At 36.3% G+C, this 22,921-nt stretch overlaps 1 protein-coding gene across 1 annotated transcript in view; it reads left to right on the top strand.

Annotated features, from left to right (window-relative positions):
• Positions 1 to 22,921, top strand: part of Sec24CD (COPII coat complex component secretory 24CD) — a 400,801-nt gene that overhangs the window by 48,430 nt on the left and 329,450 nt on the right. Inside the window, exon 3 of the mRNA XM_090409481.1 lies at positions 9,259 to 9,464. Coding sequence (XP_090265607.1) covers positions 9,259 to 9,464 — 206 coding nt within the window. The remainder of the gene's footprint in view (positions 1 to 9,258; positions 9,465 to 22,921) is intronic.

Below are 22,921 nucleotides of genomic sequence, written 5' to 3'. Positions count from 1 at the left end.
ACTTTGTTGGCGATATGGTTAGGAAGGTTGTGAATCCCACGTTCTATTTGGATCATGATTTCCTCGTCAGGTATTCTTTTAGGAGCTAGGGCGAAATTGTGGCCAAGTGCAGTGAGTGCGTCAGGCTATAAAACTACTGACGAGAGGTTGACTACTGTGTTGAGTGGTGGCTGTGGAAAGGAAGTAGAATTCTTGATCAGGTTTTCGTACTTTTTCAAGTGCCGACGTCGTATTTTTTCGAATTCTTTTCTTGCCGAAGTGCATTAGATGTCATTAAGAATCGTCCAAAGATCATGGCCGAGCCGTATTTGAAAGAGCTTCCTCTAGCGCCCGTAAGGTTTTGTTTTTGTCGGCAAGGAGAACATGTGTAGCGGTAATTTGTTCTCTTATTAGGGCGAAGTTAGTGCGATTATAAATATGCAGAGCTTTCTGTGAAGTAAAACGGTGCTTCAATTTAACATAATTAGGGATTACCTTGTTATTCCGGCAGCGTTTTAGGAACGTCAAACGATTTAGTTGTCTCAATATCTTCAACCTCATTTTGCCATATTGACTGGCCTTTCGTGCGATGGAATTTCCGTGGATGATCGTAATTCTAGTAGCAAGGCTTATACGTTGGTCATACATAACTGGTAATTAGTTTACGGAATTAACAATGCATATAAAGTATATTAATGAAAGGCAACTTTAATGAATAACTTCTATATTTCGGCAACATCACGTTGCCATCTTCAGGAACATAAAGATATGGTATGTGCACGCAGGCACTAACGAAAGCAAATGAGGAAGAAAGCAAGAAACTAATATTGTTCCTAAAGTCCTAGTGGTGCCCTCTGGCAGACTAATTTGTTTGTATAATATGCAGCCCTAATAGAAATGAAGAAAAACAAAAAAAAAATAGTAATCATCAAAGCGGATAAAGGAAACGCCACTGTAGTGCTCAGTCAAAAGGACTACAAAGGTAAGCTTAATGCTTTAGTAGTAGACCGTACTACTTACCTCCCTATTGAATATAATCCTACCAGCTCAGAAATTAGAACTCTCCATAAACTCCTTAAGAAAGTCACTTCTTGGCCTGTGGAAGTCACTAACAAACTAAAACCCTATAACCCCCCCCCCCCCCCGATTATATGGACTCCCAAAAATACATAAACAAAATGTGCCATTACGTCCCATAGTGGATAGCATTGATTCCCCCGCATATAAATTAGCCCAAACACTCGCACTATACTGGCAACACACCATCACACATAAGAAAACTCAGCCCACTTTAAAGCCAGTATAGAAAACCCCTCACTCCAACACACTAACATAATGGTCAGTTTTGACATCTCCCTATTCACTAATGTCCCACTCAAAGAAACCCTACAGCTCATCCAAGCCAAGTTTCCTCCCAATATCTCAGCCCTATTTCAGTTCACAATAAACTCAGGCTATTTCATTTGGCAAGGAAAATTCTACAAACAGATAGAGGGGACATCCATGGGTTCGCCACTTTTCCCACCCTTGGCCAATTTCTTTATGGAGACCTTTGAAGAGAAAGCCTTAAACTTTTCCTCACAAAAACCCACTATTTGGCTTCGTTATGTGGATGATGTGTTGGCTATTTGGCCACATGGCTCAGACACACACACACTCCACTCCTTCCTAACACACTTAAACAACCAACACCCCAGAGTCCAGTTAACCTTAGAAAAAGAGGAAAACAACACCCTCCCCTTCCGTGACACTTTAATCACTCGCCAGCTTGATGGATCTTTGGTTTTCTCTGTTTACAGAAAACCCACCCATACTGGCAGATACATTCACCAGCAATACCCCCCCACCCCACAATGATATGGGATTATAAAAACACTATATAACAGGGCAAAATTAATCTGTTCAGATGACAAGTCCCTAACTACTGAACCAAACCACATCCTCAACACTTAGCCAATCGCTATAACCCCCAAAAAATCCAAAAAATACTAAAACCAGTAAACCACAACCCCCCTCCACAATAAAGATTACACCAAATCTATCACCATCCTCTACATTCAGGGCACCTCTGAGAAAATAACCAATATCCTCAAAAAATACGACCTTACTTCTTGTTACAGACCATATAAAAAGTTGATATCCCTTATCTGCTCTACCAATGACCAACCACTTCCTCTAGACCTACCTGGTGTATACCAGGTCCCTTGCAGCTGCAAATTGTCCTACTTTGGCCAAACAGGCAGGACAGCAAATATCAGGATTTCAGAACACAAAGACTACATCCGGTTTCACCAGTACAGCTGCTCTGGGCTGGCAGACCATGCCTTAGATACCCACCATAGAATTCGTTGGAAGAAAACTAAAATAATACACCGCATCAAGTTTAAGTACGAAAGATTATTCAAGGAATCATCAGCAGCCCAAAAAAACGTTCCAAGCCTCAACAAATTTGGGTGCATGAAACTACCCCAAATTTGGGAGACTTACATTATGAGAACTTCAGCCCAACGGCCAAGACAACCAAATTAGCCTGCCAGAGTGGCACCATTAGGACTTTAGGAACAATATTAGTTTCTTGCTTTCTTCCTCGTTTGCTTTTGTTAGTGCCTGCGTGCAGATACCATATATTTATGTTCCTGAAGATGACAACGTGACGTTGCCGAAATATAGAAGTTATTCATTAAAGTTGCCTTTAATTAATATACTTTATATGCGTTGTTAATTCCGTAAACTAAATACCAGTTATGTATGACCAACGTATAAGCCTTGCTACTAGAATTAGAAATAACTCTGTGTCAATCTTTTGACCCGATTTGTGTTCCACACCTTCTGACCAATTTTTTTGTGAAGTGTAATTACATTAATGTTTCTCTTTTTCTCTTTCCCCCTCATTTATGAGGGAATGTTGTCAGAACTTGTGCTTCCGCATTTTATCGTAATTGCAAGTGTTTTTGTTTGTGCAAAATAATCAGTAAACGGAAAATCAACTAAGGAGCCAATTAATTCCACACAACTTGTCAGTACCCATAGTCCTTCATATCAGTTATTTTTACAATTAAAAAATAGCCATTGGAAAGCGGCTGTTATGCCTACCGTGCGAAGTAAAGATGGCGGCAACAAAGGTCAGCAATGAAAGATTACTTAGAGCCCCATCAGCGTAGCGCGTTTGATCACCAACAAACCAAACGACAATACAAAGTGCTGCAGCTGCGAATCCAAAGTTACTGAAAGAAAAAGAGTATATTGTGCAATTTCTTTTGCCACTGGCTCCATACTTCCTGCACGAAAATAGATGAATCGGTGCACAAGCTTTTTATCGATCTCACCCAGCCTTTCTTCTGTTCGATGTGCCTTCTTTCCATTAAACAGCTATTGAACTTTGGCATACAAGTTGAAAACCTCGAACAAGACCTTAATACTGTGATCGATACTTTCTCTTCCAAAATCCAAAAGTTGGAAACTAAGCTCGAGATACTCGACGACCAGCGGCCAATTGCATGTGCACCTGTGCTCGCTAATGAACTCTGCTACCTAATCCTCAAAGCTAAAAACAAGAGACACAGTGGCATTATTCTGAATGTTCTGGCGGAAAACGGTAAATCATTAATGAAGACGTCAGCAAACTAGCAGGCGAATGCAACTTCAATCCCAGAAATATTGTCAAATGCCATAGTTTCAGACATATGAACAAAAGAAAGGACAGAATGAACTTTCCATGCCTCATGAAAGTGACTTGTGACTCACTGACGAACACATCCAAATTAATAATGGCAATAAATAGCAAGCTAAAGGACAGTTTTCCCCAATCACACATACGTACCCGACCTGATTTTAACTTTTGCACAGAGGGAACAAAGACTCCAACTCCGAAGTCGGCTTGAAGAAAAACACCAAAATGGAGACAACAGTTGGACTATAGACTACAAACAAACCAAACTAGTGCAAAAATTAAGTGACACCACTAGCCACTAAGGAGACCAGTATGCAGGCACTGCATAGGAAACATTCAAGACTCTTGTGTTCAAAACCATGCCTCACACAACCTTGCGTTCAAAGCTATTCCTCACACAACCTTGCATACCCACTTTATCAACATCTGTGGTCTCAACTCCAACCTTAATAGTGTCCACTATCATCTGCAGTCCACCAAACCCCACCTACTCTTTTTAACAGAAACACAAATCTCACCGTCCCCCAGCACTATCCATCTCAGCCTTCCAAACTATATACTATTTAACTCCTTTTGACCCAAGGGTGGCATTTACGCATATATCCACTCTGACATACCCCTCCAGAGACCTCTAGAATCTCCCAATTTTGACCTTCATTGGTTGAAAATATCCCTCCTCTACTCAGTCAAATTCATCTGCTGTCTCTATCGCTCTGTTAATACCACCAACCACTCCGTGCTCTTTAATTTCCTCTCCTTAAAAGTTGATTTTCTCTAGTCTCACTCTCCTAACAGTCAAATCATCCTCCTAGGTGATATTAATGTCCATAACACCAACTGACTTTCCTCTTCCAGTTGTACGGATCCTGCAGTCAGAGATGCTGAAACATTTGCCATCCTAACGACCTTACACAAATTGTTCACAATCCAACCAGAATACCAGATAACCAGAATAACTCCCCAAATACCCTAGATCTCTTCCTTACTAATGACCCTTGCAAATATGCAGTGAATGTAGTGAGTCTCTGGGGTAATTCTGACTGTAACCTAGTGCTCAAATTCTCCCCCATGCAACAACGCTTACACAGTCATGCCACACAATAGTAGTTTGGCATTATAACAGTGCCAAATGGGACAGCCTCCAAGACTACTATGTTTCATTCTCATGGTTGAACCATTTTTTCCAGTCTTCCAATCCAAACATATGCACCGAACGTATTACCAAAGTAATCCTCACTGGCATGAAAACATACATTCCCACACTTCTCTGAACTGCCTTCCCCTATCTAAATCCTGGTTCTTCAAAAGATGTGCCAAGGCTGTACAAATGAAAAATCAGGCTTACCACAACTGGCTCAAATCACGAACTCCATCCACCTTCAGTGCCTATACTGAAGCCCGAAACAGATGCAAGAAAATTATCAATGCTTCCAAAACAGAATTTGAATGGGCAAAAAAGCAGGAATCCTTTCTTTTAGGGTTACATGGTGATCAGCATTCATTTTAAAAATTTTTATGGAATTTACAACCGTGTTAAAAAAACTTTTTTTTATTATCCCGACGTTTCGATCTTCACATCGAGATCATCATCTGGAGCGTACATAAGTATACAGAACAAGCTGAGTTACATCATTAACTGTAAGCTAGAGAAACAATGATTTGATCATGTTATTCTACTGGCGTGACCTCTGGTGAATAAAAAAAATAAAAATAAATAAATATATATATATATTTTATTTTATTTTTTTTTTTTCACATCAAGCTAAATTCTATTTTTACAATGACAAGAATGAACATTCTTTTAGATGGTTTCTTTCAGAAACAATTGGTATCCTATTTTTAGTATTACAATTCCTATATTTGATTTACAATACTGGATTTTCTACAGTCCTGCTAATGGTTGTTTTTGGTGAGGAAGGTAGAATATATGCCTTCCATATGTTTGGGATTTTTAAACCATCGTTGTTCAGATTGGGGTGGTTGCTGATAATCTCACAAGCTTCCTTGAATTTCCGTTCATACCATGTTCTAGTGTGATGTAGACAGCTGGTGGTTTTCCAGTCAATTCTGTGTAAGGTATTCAGGGCATGATCAGAAAGGCCAGCTTCACCATAATTATTATATTTAATGTGTCGTTTATGTTCTTTTTGTCTAATAGGAATAGTGCGTCCTGTTTCTCCTATATATGGTATGTTGCAAGTACAGTAAATCTGGTATACTCCAGGGTTAGCTGGTGGAGGGAGTGGGTCTTTGGATGAGTTGAGTAAGTTTTTTAATTTTGCAGGAGGTTTAAAGGTGGCTTTGAGGTTGTACTTTTGTAGTACTCTGTTTATTTTGTCTGATATTCCTTTAATGTAGGGAATGGTTATGGTTTTACTGTAGTCTGGTTTGTCTTTGTTTTTTATTGTGGTTTTGTAGAGAATTTTGTTTATAGTATTTTGGCTGTATCCATTTTTTTGTAGGTTATTACTGATAATTTTAAACTCGTCTTTCAGCGCCTGTTCACTGGAACAAATCGTCTGAGCTCTGTTTTTTAGCATGTTGATGACATCTAGTTTTTGTGTTGGGTGGTGGTAGGAGTTTATGTGTATATATTGTCCCGTATGTGTCGGTTTTCGGTAAACAGTGAAGGAAAGATTGCCCGAGGGAAGACGTGTGACAAGTGTATCTAGAAATGGAAGTGTGTTGTGTTTTTCAACACGCTTCCATTTTGGCTAAGGAATGTGTCTAATGTCTGGCGGCCATGGGACCAGATTGCGAAAACATCATCAACGTATCTAAGCCAGACTTTGGGTTTTAGAGGGCAAGTTGCTCAAAATGTTCCATGTAAAAGTTAGCAATAGGGGGGGGGGGGATAATGGCGAGCCCATGGCTGTGCCTTCTTTTTGTAAGTAGAAGGTGTTTTGCCATACAAAATAACCCGACCGTAATACATGCGCAAAAAGCGCTGTGATATCTGGAGGGAATTTGTTTTGTAGGAGAATTCCTCCCCTAGATTCCTCCCCTCTAAAACCCAAAGTCTGGCTTAGATACGTTGACGATGTTTTCGCGATCTGGTCCCATGGCTGTCAGACATTAGACACATTCCTTAGCCACCTAAACAAACAGCACAAACGCATACAGTTCACAAATGAAATTGAAAAACACAACACACTTCCATTTCTAGATACACTTGTCACACGTCTTCCCTCGGGCAATCTTTCCTTCACTGTTTACCGAAAACTGACACATACGGGACAATATATACACATAAACTCCTACCACCACCCAACACAAAAACTAGGTGTCATCAACACGCTAAAAAACAGAGCTCAGACGATTGTTGTTCCGAATTGGTCTTTAGATTTTCACTGATCATATAGTTCTTGTATCCAAGGTTAAATGATATAGCATCCTCTTTCTAGAATATTTTTACCTGCTTTGATGGTCTATGAAAACTTGGTAAATGGCATCAGGATCAATAGAATCAGCAGGAAGTTTGGAAAAAGAAGCAGTAGTATTTGTTTTTAACAATTCTTTAGTGGTATGTTATTTAAGTCATGAGGTTGTCTTTTTATTTTTTTGGTGGACCTTAAGTCCTAATTTCAACAGATTTGGTGTGACTAACTACATCCTTTCCAACACCTGGGATGGATGTAACTTTCTTCATGTAAGCAATCCATGAGATAATTAATTTTCCAGAGAACCTTAATCTTCTTCCAGAGGATTCAAATTTTGGTGGAGATAGCATGTTCTGCAAGTTCTGATTGTTCAGGCTCATGGAATTTAATGTAGTCGAGATGTTCATTACGACACGTGCCACTGATGACATAATATTTGGTGAAGCTTTTGTCCAAAATATGATAAATCGCACCATCAAGGAATTTGATACACTCCAGGATGGGCCAAAAGCAGAAGTTTATATTTATAGATATCTTGTTGATAGAGTAAAAGGGTGCTTATAGACCAATAGATCTAAGTAGTTTGGCTATACCTTCAGAAACAGTTTCAACATAAAGATGGTAACACAGTGGGCCACCTATGTATCACCATCTCAATGAAAGGCGTGGTGATGATGGTGATACAGAGATAGTCCATCTGTATATCACTATCACATATGAGAAGGACACTCCATTGATGATTTTGTTGACATAAAATTTGGTGAAGCCATTAGCAAGGAAGGCTGACTTTTTCCTTAGAGAAATTTTACTAGAGCAGAGAGAGAGCTCAATGTACTAGTCTTAAAGATGCCAGATTTTTGAAAAGTATGATGGTGTGAAAGAGCATGAATGTATTGTCCAGTGTGGGTTTTCTTTTTAAGAACTGAACTCATACAGCATTGGTTCACTCCTGGATAGTTCCCCTTGCATGATGTGTTAATGCATTTTCCTCTGGATAACATCCCATGCTACTAACCGGCCAACCAACTTAAAGGGGTAAACAGAAAATTTAGTTGCCATAGACCAACTACATGTCATCGAACCTGTTTCATCAGCATTTTGGGCTGCCAGGATTTAGCCTAGTGACATCTACTAGTCTATCTCAGCTAGCTCATGAAGAAAGAAGCTGTTGTGTATAGCATATTTGCTGTTATCTATTGTGCAGATTTTTTAGCATTTCCCCACAGCACTTAATGTGCTATAGTTTTTGGAGCCTTCTTGTATGCAAGTTGATATTAAAAAAAATCAAATCTATTAAGATTTCCTATGCATAAAGGATTTCGAGATTCTACGATAGCATTCACGCATCAAGCTTGGATTAACTTCTAAGCATGTCTGTTATTTTGTCAGTAATTTTAATAACTTTAAATAAGGTGTGCACATGTTCCAAGAGGAAATTTTACACCTAAACAAACAAACAAATTTAGTTTTTTACATGTGGCAAATGCAGATCAGTTTGAGGGTTTTTGACCTACTTATTTTTCATGAAAAGGTTTAAGCATTGTTCAAAGCATCCATTCATCAAAATTATGGTTTATCATTATCATTTTGGTAAATTTCACTTTATGTAGATTTTTTTCAAGAACACCTATAACTTGCATGATGTTTTTCAGTAAACATCTTTGAAAACAAGTTTTTATTTAACATTTTAACAATAGTGTACTCCTTTTTTAGCTACCTTCAGTTTCCATGACATTTCAACATTTCTTAAGTGAACATTTTCAAAAAATGTAACCACTCTGAATGTTTTAATGTTTAACTTAGTTAAACATTAAAAATTGAAGACAAGAGATAGTTGAACATTTTTTGACTTGCTACATTTTTGCTTTATTTGTCTTAATATTCTGAAGTTATATGTTTTAATTCACACAATTTCTTTTAGTTGAATTCAGGAATGCAGTATTTATTTATTTATTTATTTATTTATTATTATTTTTAATTTTTTTTATTTTTTTATTTATTTATTTTTTTTTTAAAAATGAAAATTAATCTCCCTCCTCCCCCACCATCACCATGCATACCTTTATCATCCATTCCCATTCAATTTGCATTTGTAAATGATTCCCCAATACCTAAAAAATGATGCTAACCACTGTTATTATAGGGGATAAATTTCCCCCCCCCCCAATTTCTGATGTTATTTGAATTTCATAATATTTTATTAGTCTTATATGTAATTTAATTTTTAAGGTTTTATACCTCAAAGCAAAACAATGCACATTCCATATGGACCTCTTCCACCACCTAGTAATCAAAATGGTCCAGTAAGTAGACCACCTGTCCAGTTGCCTTCAGCAAGTGTTGCACCTTTGCAGTATCAGCAAAAAGTATCCCCTAATGTAATTCAAGACGTAGCAGCACCTACACTGCCATCATCCCTACCACCTCCAGAACAAGTAAGTTTTTTCATAGTCATTTCTAATTCAAGAGGCTGTTCAGCCTATAGTTATATATAGTAGATAGGTAGGTTTGCAGATTTTCAAAAGCAACTTGTTAGTGTTGTATTCGGAAATCTGCATATTGTTCTAGATGATTTTACCAAAAGAACTAGTAATAGTGGTAATGAATGAATGAAATATTTGCTTTGTAAGTGTGCCCAGCTTGTTTGGTTGATGAGGAAACTGAATATGATCGCTTTATAACAAAAGTTTTCATTTATTAATGGCCCAAGAAGGGAAATCTCTTCTTTGTTTGAATACTTGGGTATTATCAAAAGTGAAATTAAGTTAATTATTAATTATATCTCTTCATTATTATTATTTTTTTGAGAAATGGACAGGACTAGATAATTTTTAGTGGAAATGAAGTTTTCTTGACTATGTTCTTCTCTCCTTTGCTGGTGAATTATTATTGTACAAGCTCCTCCAGGGAGGGAAGTCTCTTTGAATCTTTTTTACTCCTTATGAATATTTGAGAGGAGGACCCTTTTTTAGTCACTCATACCTAAGAACCTATTATTTTACCTTGAATTGATTTACAAGACAATAATGATAGTGTTTCATTCACTTGTCACACACAGAGAATGGCGTAGAGAATATTTTACGCCTTCTTGATATTTATTTTCTATGTTCTTGCCAAAGTCCTCCCATGAGTTTTGTTTAGCTAGTTTTACACACTGTTTAGCTTTCTTACATTTGTCTCTGTATTCTCTAAGAGCACAAACTGACTTATTTGACAGGAATTTTTGATATGCATCTTTGCCTCTTTAACCATGGAGTTCTGATTTTTCTATCCTTGCGCACAAACTCATCACATGCCTCTCTGGCTGAATCAATCAGGGTTTTCTTCAAGGCTTGCCACTGAATCTCCAAGGTTTGGTTCCTGTTCTCAAACTCTTTCATTTTTTCTTCAATAATCTTTGTGTATTTTTGTCTACAGTTCACATCTGAGAGCTGCTCAACTTTTATTCGCTTTAAAACTTTCTTACATGTTATTCTTTTTGACATGAAATTCAATTTTCATCCTGCTCAAGACTAAATAGTGATCACTTCCAATTTCAAATCCTCTGTACACTCTGGTGTCCTGCACCAGGGAGAAAACACCCCATCATCAATAACAAAGTCAGTGAGACTTTTCTTATTCCTAGCCTCTTCTCTCCATGTGAATTTGTGCACATTTTTATGTTGGAACATGGTGTTAGTAATAACCAGTCCATGTCCTGAGCAGAAATCCAACAGGTATTTACCATTATTATTAGCTTTGCTCTTTTCTCCAAATTTTCCCAAAATATTTTTGTATGTCTGACAATCATTTCCTACTCTACTATTTAGATCCCCAACAAGGACCAACTTTTCCTTTTTTCATTGTGTCAGTTGCTTTCTCTGAAGCATCAAAAAAATTCCTTCTGTGGGACCATAGGCACAAATAAATCTCATTGTCCAATTCCCCATTCTGATATTTGCCCACATCACTCTACTTGAGACTGCCTGTCATTCAAGAAGATTAGCATTGTATTTTGTGTTGAATATTATGGCTACTCCTTCTTTTCCTTGATTGTCATTGCCTAAATATAAAATTTTGTATTTATTGCTCAGAAAGTTCTCATCAGTTTTTATCTTTTTTGTTTCAGTTACCCCTATTATGTCGATCTGGTACTTATCTAATTCCTCAGCTAGCTCCATTTCTTTTCTATTGAGGCTTCTTATGTTGATAGTACCGATCTTTAACTCTGGTGATGTTGAGTTGGGGTGTGTTTTCAAATTTGTTCCATTAGCTGACATTTTGCTGTTCGCCCTGCTTCTCTGGCGAAAACAATGGGGGCCTTGTTTAACTGAGCGACGCCCCAACCGGCATGAAATTTTGTCATGTTGTACCATCGTTTTGTATATTGGTTTAAGCCAATAAGAATACAATTTGGTCGACTAAATCCCAAATTGCCAGCCCATCCTTGTTCGTTCAGTATCCAGGTAGATACCCAACAGGGTGCACCACAAGAAGGTGAGGATTGAACATTAGGCCAGAAGCCTTGGTCGGTTCTTTGTATTCCTTTAAAGGCTATGTAGAGGTCTCCTCTCAGTTATACAGCTTTGATCTTTAAGCACCCCAGGATTATTAATGCACTAAAAAACAGGGCTTTGAAGATTTGCTCCAATGACCAAGCACTTAAAGATGAAGTAAAAGTTATCAGCAATACCTTCCTAAAAAATGGTTACAGCCAAAATGCCATCAATGAAATTCTGTACAAGACCTCACTTAAAAACAAAAATAAATAAGCCTACAATAAAATTATAACCATTCCATATATTAAAGAGATATCAGACAAAATAAACAGAATACTACAAAAAATACAACCTTAAATCAATACAATAATACAACCTTAAATCAATACAATAATACAACCAATGATCAAATCATTGTCTCTTCAGCATACTATGTGAAATGTAATTTAGCCTGTCTCTGTATATATATGTGTATACTCCAGATGATGACCTTAATATGAAGGTCAAAATATCAGGATATTAAAATAATTATTTATAACACTGTTGTAGAGTTCATAATTTGTGTGAAATGAAATCAATACTTAGTCTTTTATTTGACTTGTAAGCCTGCAGTTAGAATTAAAGGAAGTACAGGAAGATATTTTGATGTTAAATCTGGTGTCAGACAAGGATACACATTATCATCTCTGTTATGCATTATCTATATGGATCACATTATGAAGGAAAGTGGTATTAAACCTGGTATCAAAATTGGAGAATTTAATCTCATCTCTTAACTTTATGCTGATGTTATACTTTATATAAATCCAGTACAAGTCTGCAAGATTTCTTGACTAAATTAAATGACTGTTGTAATAAATTTGGTATGAATCAGCAATAATAATAGCCTGTGTAGCTCAGTGGATGTGGCGTTTGCATACCACGGTGCTTGGCCGCACGAAGGAAGACTTGGTTTTGAGTCTAGTCGGCGACTAGAGGAAATTTTTCTAAGCCGTTTTTCGACCAGTTCCCGAGTTAGTCGATCTCTGGCATGGGCAAGCGGGTTTTTTGTCCCATAAACTCAAGAAAATCGACTGTAGAACCCACATTATTTCAGACATTAAATATATTGTGTTAGGGACCACGAGATGGCGGCACATTTGAGCCATCTCTCTTCACTGTGTACCGCTTAATTACTGATAGCCTTGGGCCATCTATCTCTGATTGGGTACCAGTGGAGATTGACTGCCCACTCAGTCTCCAAAAGTTAGATAGGGCTAAATGGCCTCGCCTACTCCCCGTATACAGGAATAAAAAGTCGTTAGCTGATTTTTTTTTTTTTTTTTTTTTTTTTTTTTTTTTTTTTCCAGCAATAATAATACAAAGACAATGAAAATAGGCAGAAACGTTGAAAATATCAACTTCATCATGAATGGAGAACCTATGGAGCAAGAAAACATTTCAGCCACGTTGGCACAATTTTTTGTGAAAATGGTAAATTAAATATGGAAATAGACAACAGAATCAACAAAGCTGGTATGATAGAAGTCAACAGAATAAATCTATATGGAATAAGAGAGAAATTAGTCAGAACACTAAATTAGCTGTATACAAGGCAGTGTTCAAACCAGTTTTAACTTATGGATCTGAAAGCTGTGTTAGAAATAAAATACTTGACCAACGATTATAGACCACAGATATCAGAGTCCTGAGAAATATTAGGGGTGTGAACAGACGCCATTAATGGCAATATTGTATTATACATGAGGATAGTAAGAAAAAAATTAATATTGTTAGCATCCAGGAATGTGTTAGCAGAACTAATCTCTAGTGGTATGGTCACTTAAACAGAATGGAGAGGAAAGATTATCAAAACAAGTTCTCTCTGCCAGGTTGGTAGGAAGATGATGTAGAGGAAGACGAGAAATAGGTGGATTGATACAGTAAAAGGTTCCTTAGAAGACAGAAATATAAGATCTGATAATGTTGAAGTCTTGTCAAATTTGGAGGAACATTGTTGATAGGGAGTTAGTAATGATAGAAATCTATCATTACTATCATTGATAGTAATGATAGTAATTGTTGTTCTTCATGTAGTACCATCATAATATCCTTTGTACCTGTTGCTGGTACAATGCGGGAATTTGACGATGTTGATGGTATATTTTATTATAATCATTTTTCCTTACTCATTGTGACATGTAATCACTACTCTCATGGTAGCCACGTTTTCACTTTACTTTTGCTTTGAATCTTAATAACAGGCATTCATGGTAGTTGAGTTTTGGAACAGTTATCACTTGGAAATAATAATGCTAGCAAGTGTTAGAGAAGCAATAAAGAAAGTAAACTGCTGACTGCATTGTATGAACTTGGAAAATTTTCATGTGGATCTCTCTTTATCTATTCTGCACGGAATGAGTGAAATTAATATTAAATAATATGCAGTGTGTCAAACCTTCATATATCAGTGAAAGTTTTATATTCTCAGGTAATTGGAAGCATAAAGACTCCACAATGCAAGACAGATATACAGTGAAATTCATTTCTGTGGAATTACCTTTGGAACCACTGAATAAAATGTACTTTGTTGTCAGAGCTGATATCTTCTTGCCCACTTCACTAATTTGAAGAAAGATGTTTCTGCTCAAACTTGCAAGAAGATATATACATGCAAACATAATAAAAATGAGATCTCCATCTTCTTAGATTATTCTGATCTAAGGAATTTTGAGAGGTAAGGCAGACTGAAATGAATGAGTAGAAATATTAAAACGATGGTGAGTTAAATTACAGTTGTAAAAAATTTCTATTGGCCACGTAGTCAAAATGAAATTAGAATGCTGTGTTCCTTCTTTTATATATTGACTGTTATCATCTTATAGGAACAAAATTATTCTTGTTGAGAGGCTTATACGCTGGTTAAACATGATAACTAATATTTAAGGAATTGACAGCGTATACTAGAAATATAGATTAAATAAACTTTAATTTATACTTTCCGATATTTCGGCGAACGTCACGTTGCCACCTTCTTGGGAACTTACTACTAAGACACGTGCACACAAGTACTAATAACAGCAAATGAGACTAAAGCTAGAAAGCTAGCGTTTTTCTAAAGTCCTGATGGTTCCCCCTGGCGGGCTATATTGGTAGTTCTTGGCCTTTGGGCTGAAGTTCTTCTGATAAACGTTTCCCAAATTTGGGGCAGTCTCATGCATCCAAATTTGTTGAGGTTTGGCATGTTCCTAAGGGCTGAGGCTGATTCCATGAATAGTCTTTCATACTGGTATATGATAGGGCACGTGTCTTAGTAGTAAGTTCCCAAGAAGATGGCAACGTGACGTTCGCCGAAATATCGGAAAGTATAAATTAAAGTTTATTTAATCTATATTTCTAGTATACGCTATCAATTCCTTAAATATTAGTTATCAGGAACAAAATTAATTTTGAGAAAATATTGAGTGTTAGAGAGAGATTTTTTTATCCTATGCACTCCCTGAGGGTACATATCAAAAATTTTATCTTTTTTTGGGGGGAGGGAGTGGGAGATGCACATCCTTAAATTCTTAAGGACTTAACTACTACTACTTGTTAGAGATATAATATTTTTTTATCCTATGCACTCCCTGAGGGTACATGTCAGAAATTTTATGATGATTTTTTTTGGGGGGGAGAGAAGTGGGAGATGTACATCCTTAAATTCTTAAGGACTTTACTACTACTTAGTTATTACTAATTTGCCAACAATTTTCCTCCAAATTAATACTCATCAACATTCTGATATTGTCAGATCTTCAATAAACAATTACATGAAAATATAGTTAACTTGCTCTCCATGACTTAACATAATTGGTTAGATAATGAGTATGGGGACAGTTAACTGACATACTATATGCAATTTGTGCCTTTCCTATAGATCTATTTGTGGATGCTATATCCTCCTAACTAGCTGACACAGTTCCTCCAATTTCTCTGAAATCCTTTCAGCATCCATTCACTGCATACAGCTCCAAATGTATCAAACAAACTTCTTGTCCTCTTTTTTCCTCTTATGACTACAACTTACAATTGTTCAAAAAACCGATCCTTTCTTCTTCTTGACCACTTGCTCGCATATGATACTGATGTGCAATAAGTTTTGCATCATTTTGTGTTTGATTTAAAAAAGAAAAAAAAAATTAGATTTTTTAGGTTGATTAGTTCTCTTGCCATAAAAAGATTCAAAGTGGCAATGCATGCCAGAGATTTGTGTAGGAGGAAATGTTTTTTCATCATTGGTACAAAAAGTAGAAGAGAATAATAGCAAGTGATGAGTTTCCACTTTAATTCGTGAAATCTGATTAAGATTGGTTTATTATCTTTTTTGCAGTGTTTTTAGTTTTCCTTGCATGTCAAAAATGAAGATGAAGTCAGCAGTTTTTAAGCCTCAAAAATTGTTGAATTTCTTGAATACAACTTTATTTGTTTACATGTGCATATTTGTTTGAACCCAATAAATGTCTAGATTCAAATCCCAAGAAGGAAACAGAAGTTTTTTCCTTCTAAGCTAAAGCCTCAGAATGGCAGAACTTTCTTTCCTAGAGATTTCAGTTTCTATCCGCAGAGAGAACTTACTTGTGAACAATATTTTTTTTTTTTTTTTAAATCAGGCAAAGGCCAGTTGTTCCCTCACTAATCCAACAGCCACAACACTCTTACAGAATCCTTCGTTAGTTCGTTAGTCAACAGTTTCCTGTGGAAAGTTTTTTTTGTTTGTTCACTTTAGGGAAGTTTCTTTCATTTGGTGAAAAAAAAAAAAAAAACAAAGAATCCTCAAAGCCCAGCTCTTCCATTTTACTTGAGATATTTTTGTATCAGCAGAAAAGATCATGTGCTAGATCAGCACTTCCCAAACTGTGGGTGGCGGCCCCCTTGGGGGCCGTGAAATAATGAAAACAAATTTAAAATGTTTTAAGACTAAGTAGATTTTTTTATTTTAAAACAAACGTATTTAACTTTTATTATTTCTTTTTTGTTATTTTTTATATTTTAATGGAAAAATTCACACATTGGTGTTGGTTCACAAACTTTGCTTCCTGCATATTTCGGCGCTTAATGAATATTAGTAAATATTGCTTATTCATATGTTTCATTTCAAAGCAGTGGTTAATTGTATTTACTTCGAATGTTCTCCAGGGAAGTTCCAAATCTTTCTGTCCCTTTCATAATGCGTTCATAATCAGGGACTGTTGATATTGACTTTATATACATATCAAAACTCATTTTATATTATCACTGTCATCTGAGCTAGTTTTCTGTTACCAATAAAAGTTTCGCATATACTTCACACATGAAAAAAAAGCTTAAACAAGTTCATGTGGGGATATAGTAACTCGCTTGCAGTGGTAAACAACACGCCCTCCCTAAGAGCCACTATACTGCAGAGGCAATAAAAATAAGTACTTTTATTATGCCAGTGAATAAGGTATGAGGAGTCTGTGTAATATATTTCTCAACAAATAGTGCAATTAGAGACAACTGGGATAAAATCACACTAATTAATGAATCACATGTCCCCTCATACAGAAACTATGCTGTATAGACTGAAACAAAACCATATGTTGCATGGGCAAACACAGTATCTAACTAAAAACTATTGTTATTAATTAGATGTATGTGAGTTCGATTTCCCAAGGCAGCAATAAAATTCAACTGAACGTGTTAAAATTCGTAAAAGTGTTAAAACTAAGTAATATATATATATAATGAATGTTATGGCAGTTTCACATATGGAATTCGGTTGAAGAGAGTTAGAATTTCAACTCAATTGTCAGCTATGCTTTTATCTTTCGGTTGCGCGATCTTTTGTTAATACTGCACCAAACATATGCACGTTTTAATAAACAGACTGCCTTTGCTGTCTGTTTCGCTTTAGGCTTAATTACCATAAAAGAAGAAAAGTCACAAAAGTGAAAAATGTTCCTGGTCCGGGGATTCCCTTATTCAGGTAATATTCACTAATTTCATGTTATCAGTCTGTGGTGTGCCAGTATTGGTAAGTAGTGATATTATTTGATCTATTCTACGTTAAAAAATTTAACCCTGAGATGGATAAGTGGTTGATAAAAATAAAAAAAATCCCGCGAACAATCAGAAGAAGCAGAAACAGACTAAAAAAAAAAAAAAAAGGACAGTATTTCATATTTTACCAGAACAGACCGTATCGTCTTCAAAACCAAACGGTAAGAGGCAAAAAATGTAATATTTGCAATTGATTTTTGCAATATTCACTCTGTATGTTTTTTATTGAATACAAATACAATAAATATTATAATAATATATCTCTATTACGATTTTTTTTCGAGTGGGGCCGTGAAATATTTTAATTTTTGCAAAGGGGGCCCTGACATCCAGAAGTTTGGGAAGCACTGCACACTCTTACAGAATCCTTCGTTAGTCAACAGTTTCCTGTGGAAAGTTTTTTTTGATTGTTCACTTTAGGGAAGTTTCTTTCATTTGGTGAAAAAAAAAAAAAAAACAAAGAATCCTCAAAGCCCTGCTCTTCCATTTTACTTACTTAAGATATTTTTGTATCAGCAGAAAATGGATCATGTGCTAGATGATAGCTACTGTACCCAAGTCAGTTTTGCTGATGCTCTTTGGCTTGTGAAAGACCTGCATGTGAATCTTCTCTGGGACATGAAGAAATATTATTGTCTTTCAATTGAAGGTAAGTTAGCTGATCTCATATGGAGGTGGCGGCGATTTTTTTACCCCTAGAAACTCGGTCTTTTTAACATAAACACAAGCAAACCAGCCAGAAGAACACTAATTTGACAAGTGTACAAGACTGTGCAGATAGAATTAACTGTGCTGTCAGAGCATTAATTCCGTTTAAAAGAAGCCAGCTCACTTTGCTGTGATAGGCTATTGAGTCTAACACTGAAGCAAAATTACAATTTGGATATGTATTTGCATATCTTGGCATTAAACATTGCTTGTTTGTGTGGTTTGTTGGTATTGCCTTCATCAAAAAGTCATTGCTTTCAAAGATGTTCTGTGTGTTCTCTTACTTCATTATTAATTCTTTGTTACTGATAGTTTTAAAGTTTTAGAAGGAATCAGTTGAGCATCTTTCAGAGGCAAACCGTATGCAAATAAGCAAATGTTATTGAACAGAAAATTATTATTAAGAGAGACTTCCAAGGAGTCAGAGACTCATCAATGGAGGCCATATACTACACGCACCAGCTATCATACTTATTCTCGAATTCATTCACACTGCTTGCACATATCACATCCAATGGCAATCAGTTCCAATCATGCACCATCCTATGAGAGAAAAATCTAGCCCTCATCGCAGAATTCATTCTCAGCTTCCAAGGATGCTCTCTTATCCTTTTCACAACCTCCATAAAATGCTTATGAATCTCTTGATTAATAAGATTACATGCCCATTTGACTCCCACTCTATTTATTCTTCAAACTATTGAAAAACAGTTCTGATATTGCATTATTTAAGTATTTTTAAATGCTTCCTATTCACTGTCGATATTTTTCCCATCTAGCAACCGATACTATTCTGCCGAACTCAGATGGTCATAATTTCCTGCTTTGTAGTTTAGCATGTTATCTTTTCTGAATGCAGCATTCATAAGCGTATTCACTTCTGAAGTTACATATTTAACTTAAACACTCTGACACTATAATCAAATCTAACATTCTTTTGTCTTGAGTTCCTTCTGTCACATGCTGCTTGAGTAAGTTGTCCTGCAACAGCTCAGTAAATTCGGTTTCATTCTTCTCATGAGGTTTTACTGCTATCCAATCAATATTTTGATAATTAAAGTCTCCCATTATGATTACTCTTTTCATGCCCATTGTCTCTATTGGTTGTGCATTTTGTCATCACTAGCAACCATTCTATTATGTAATTGATCTTGTTAGATTCCACCTCACACCAGATGGCTTAAACTCACTGCCACATGAAATTCTGTTACTAGTACTACAATCATCTGATATCATTAGCAGCATGCCCCCTCCTCTCCTGTCCTGTCTATCCATCCTAAAAATACCCTTTATACTTGATACCAGTTAGTATGTCTGATTCTTATAGCTAGCTCTCACTAATGCCAACAATCTGAGGGCCCTCCCCCAAACATATTGACCAAGGCAACAAACTCTACCTCTTAGTTTCTGATACTCCTAGCATTCATATATAGACATAATAAGCTACCTTCGTGTTCTTTTATATACTGTTGCCTACATTCTGCATGACACAGTTGGACAACTTGCAGATCTCCACTCTTCTCTAGTGCCTTATACATGTAAACATCTTTGCACATGTTTGATGGTTCCAAACTGGATGAACACAAAGTTGAAATCATTCTCTCCTTGTAATCATTTCCATGATAATACCCATTCCCATCATTAGCAGAATTATATAACATTGTCACTCTTATACTCATATTCTTACCATCATCCCCCCCCCATCATAATTTAGTTTTAGTTTTCTTTACTCTCTGTGTTAGATCTCATACCAGTTATAAGTTTTTCTAGACTCTTGATACCAAATGCATTCAGGTGTAGGCCGTCCCTCTTATACAAATCCATTCTTCCCTCAAACTCACTCCACAAATCCAATAATTTGCATCTTTTCCTTCTACACAGCTTACACATTGAATCGTTTGTCATCATAGCTCTTCTTCTTAATTCATTTTTACATCGAGGTAATATACTTACTATTTTCACTTTCTCACTCTTCCTCTCACCTCTTCCAACAACCCTTTCACATCCTCTCTCATACTGAGCTTATCACTAGCTAAGTCATTAGTACATACTACAATTACGATCTCGTTTACTTTTCTTTTCTGTTTTTGAAATGAGTTTAAAAATGAAACATTGTAAGATTCATTGCAGACCCTGAAGCAAACATTGATTGATTCAGCTAGAGAGGCATGTGGTGAAATTGACTGTAAGGATAGGAAAATCAGAACCCTATGGTGGACTCAGGAAGTTAAAGGCATTCAAAGAAAATAAGGCGCATCAAATAAGTTCCTGGCAAAAAAAGTCAGTATGAGCTCTGAAAGTATACAGAGATAAATATAAGAAAGCAAAGTACTGTTTAAAACTAGCTAAACAAAAGTCAAGACTATAATAAGAACATCTATCTATCTGTTCCCTTCTGCCATATGGCCAGGGGAGGGTAGCTATATATGTTACTATACTAGGGAGATGATTATGAGCAAGGTGGTTTCCCGTTGCCTTCCTTGCCGTAAGTATTTTTTGACTGTAACCCGTGTGTTCACTGGGCCAATTTGCCTGCTTGCGGGATGAAAAACCCCAGATAAACTGGCGGAAAAAAACCCTACTGTCCACGCCCAAGACCGGCTAACTTGGTTATGGCTGAGGAAGATCCTTGAGCTCCTCACGTCTCCGACGGGAATCGAAACTAGGACACTCCTTCCCCAGGCATATGGTTGCGAAGCGCTAAGCCACTAGGCTAACCGCGCGGAATAAGAACATAGGAAATAAATATCAGGAAGGTTTCACAATATTTGGAAACTGTTGAAAAGCTTAGAAATTCAGGAAAGAGTGCTGTAAAAGGAAACAGATGATAAAGATGACAAGAAAACTGAAGATGAAGAAATTCTAGATGTCTGGAATAATTTCTTTGGAAGATTGCAAAATAAAACAACAGTGACAGAAGATATTTAAGAGAAATGATTATTACGTGACACCTCCCAGGAGTCCAAAGACTCATCAAGGGAGGGCACCTACTCTACAATTCTCTGTCTCCACCACTCATCCACCAACTGTAGTCTGCATCGTCTACATCAAGCATGTCAAAATCTGCAAACCTTGTTTCAAATTCAATTCTAAGGTTTACAGTTTTTTCTGCATATTTTTGATATGATGCAGTTTCACTTAAACTTGATTTGTTCGTGTTGCATGTTGGAAAGTGCGTTAAATCTTCATTTTTCAACTGCTTTTCCCAAAGAACTAGTTGTCATTTGAATGCCTTAACTTGGTCACACATGTTTGTAATGATTTGATCTTTTCCTTGCAGTTTTAAATTTAAATCATATAAGTGTTCTGTTATATCAACTGTGAAGGATAAATCTTGCAACCACACTGTGTCAAAAAGCAGGCTTGTGTCTTTATTTTTAGTTATTAAGAACTGACATATTTCTTCTTTCAAGTCCCAGAATTGTTTAAGAATCTTGGAGCTGGATAGCCAACGTACCTTGGTATAGTAGGACAAACCAGAATATTCGCTGTCTAATTCACTTAAGAAAGTAGAGAACTGTTACTGATTTAAGCCTCAAGATTTTATGAAATTAATGATTTTTTTGATAGATGTCAACACATTTTCCATGTTTATTACTTTCGCACATAATACTTCTTGATGTATAATGCAATACGTATGATGAATCTTGGATCAGTCATAAATTTCACTTTGTTTTTTTTTTTCAGTAATGCCACGAAATCATTGTTTTTTCTGGTCATAGAAGGAGCTCCATCTCCAATAATTCCTCAAAAATGTTGAAATCCGTGTTGCAAGCACGAAGAAACAGCTAATTGAGCTACGCCCCCCCCCCCCCCCCCATGTCCGTACTCTCATCACAGGCAATGGAAAAAGCTTCGAAACTAGATGATTTTGCTTTCATCTGAACACTCAAATTGTCGGCCAAATCAGTAATTCTTTCCGCTACTGTATTTCGAGACAAAGAGATTGTTTGAAAAGCCTTCATATTTTCAGGACAAATAATTTCTGCAGCTTTAATTAGACATTCCTTAATGAAATCACCTTCAGTAAAAGGTTTAGAGTGTTTAGCTATCAACTCCGACAAGACGTAGCTTGCATGCACTGCTGCTTCAATTTCTGGTGATACTTTAAACATGAACTGTTGTTTTTTCAGTCCCGACTTCAGCTCTTTCAACTTTTCTTGTCTCGTTAATCCCTCGTAATTATCATATTTTGATTTATGTTGTTCATAGTGATGATTAATGTTGTATAACTTTGGAACACAGATAACATTATTATATATTAAGCAGATTATTTTATTTTTTACTTCACAGCAAAAATACTCCAATTCCTACTTTGCTTGGAAATTTTGATGTTTGTCAGCAATTTTTTGTTTATTTATTACTATCACTTGGTTTCGAGACATGCTGAATACAAAGGACTGATAAAAATTATTAATCGTTAACATAAAATAATAGAATATTTTAATAAAAACTGATATTTTTTCTCGAGCATCATCTTACCAGACACTAAATAACTGCACAAATTAATAAGCGTAACGTAAATAAACTTATTTTTCTTGTTCACTGAAAGCGAAATATTTCCAGTTACACATATCAAACAAGACCGACGACTAGACGTGGGCATGGCACTGCCATGTGATAGTAGGTATATAATCGGCTGGTAGAAATAGTGGGGGAAATGG

This window comes from Typopeltis vanoorti, chromosome 19 (genome assembly GCF_054136105.1).
Source record: "Typopeltis vanoorti isolate ZY-2024b chromosome 19, IOZ_Tvanoo_1.0, whole genome shotgun sequence".
Lineage (NCBI taxonomy): Eukaryota > Metazoa > Arthropoda > Arachnida > Uropygi > Thelyphonidae > Typopeltis > Typopeltis vanoorti.
The sequence above is the reverse complement of the archived record's forward strand: the minus strand, read 5'-3'. Positions and strand labels throughout refer to the sequence as shown.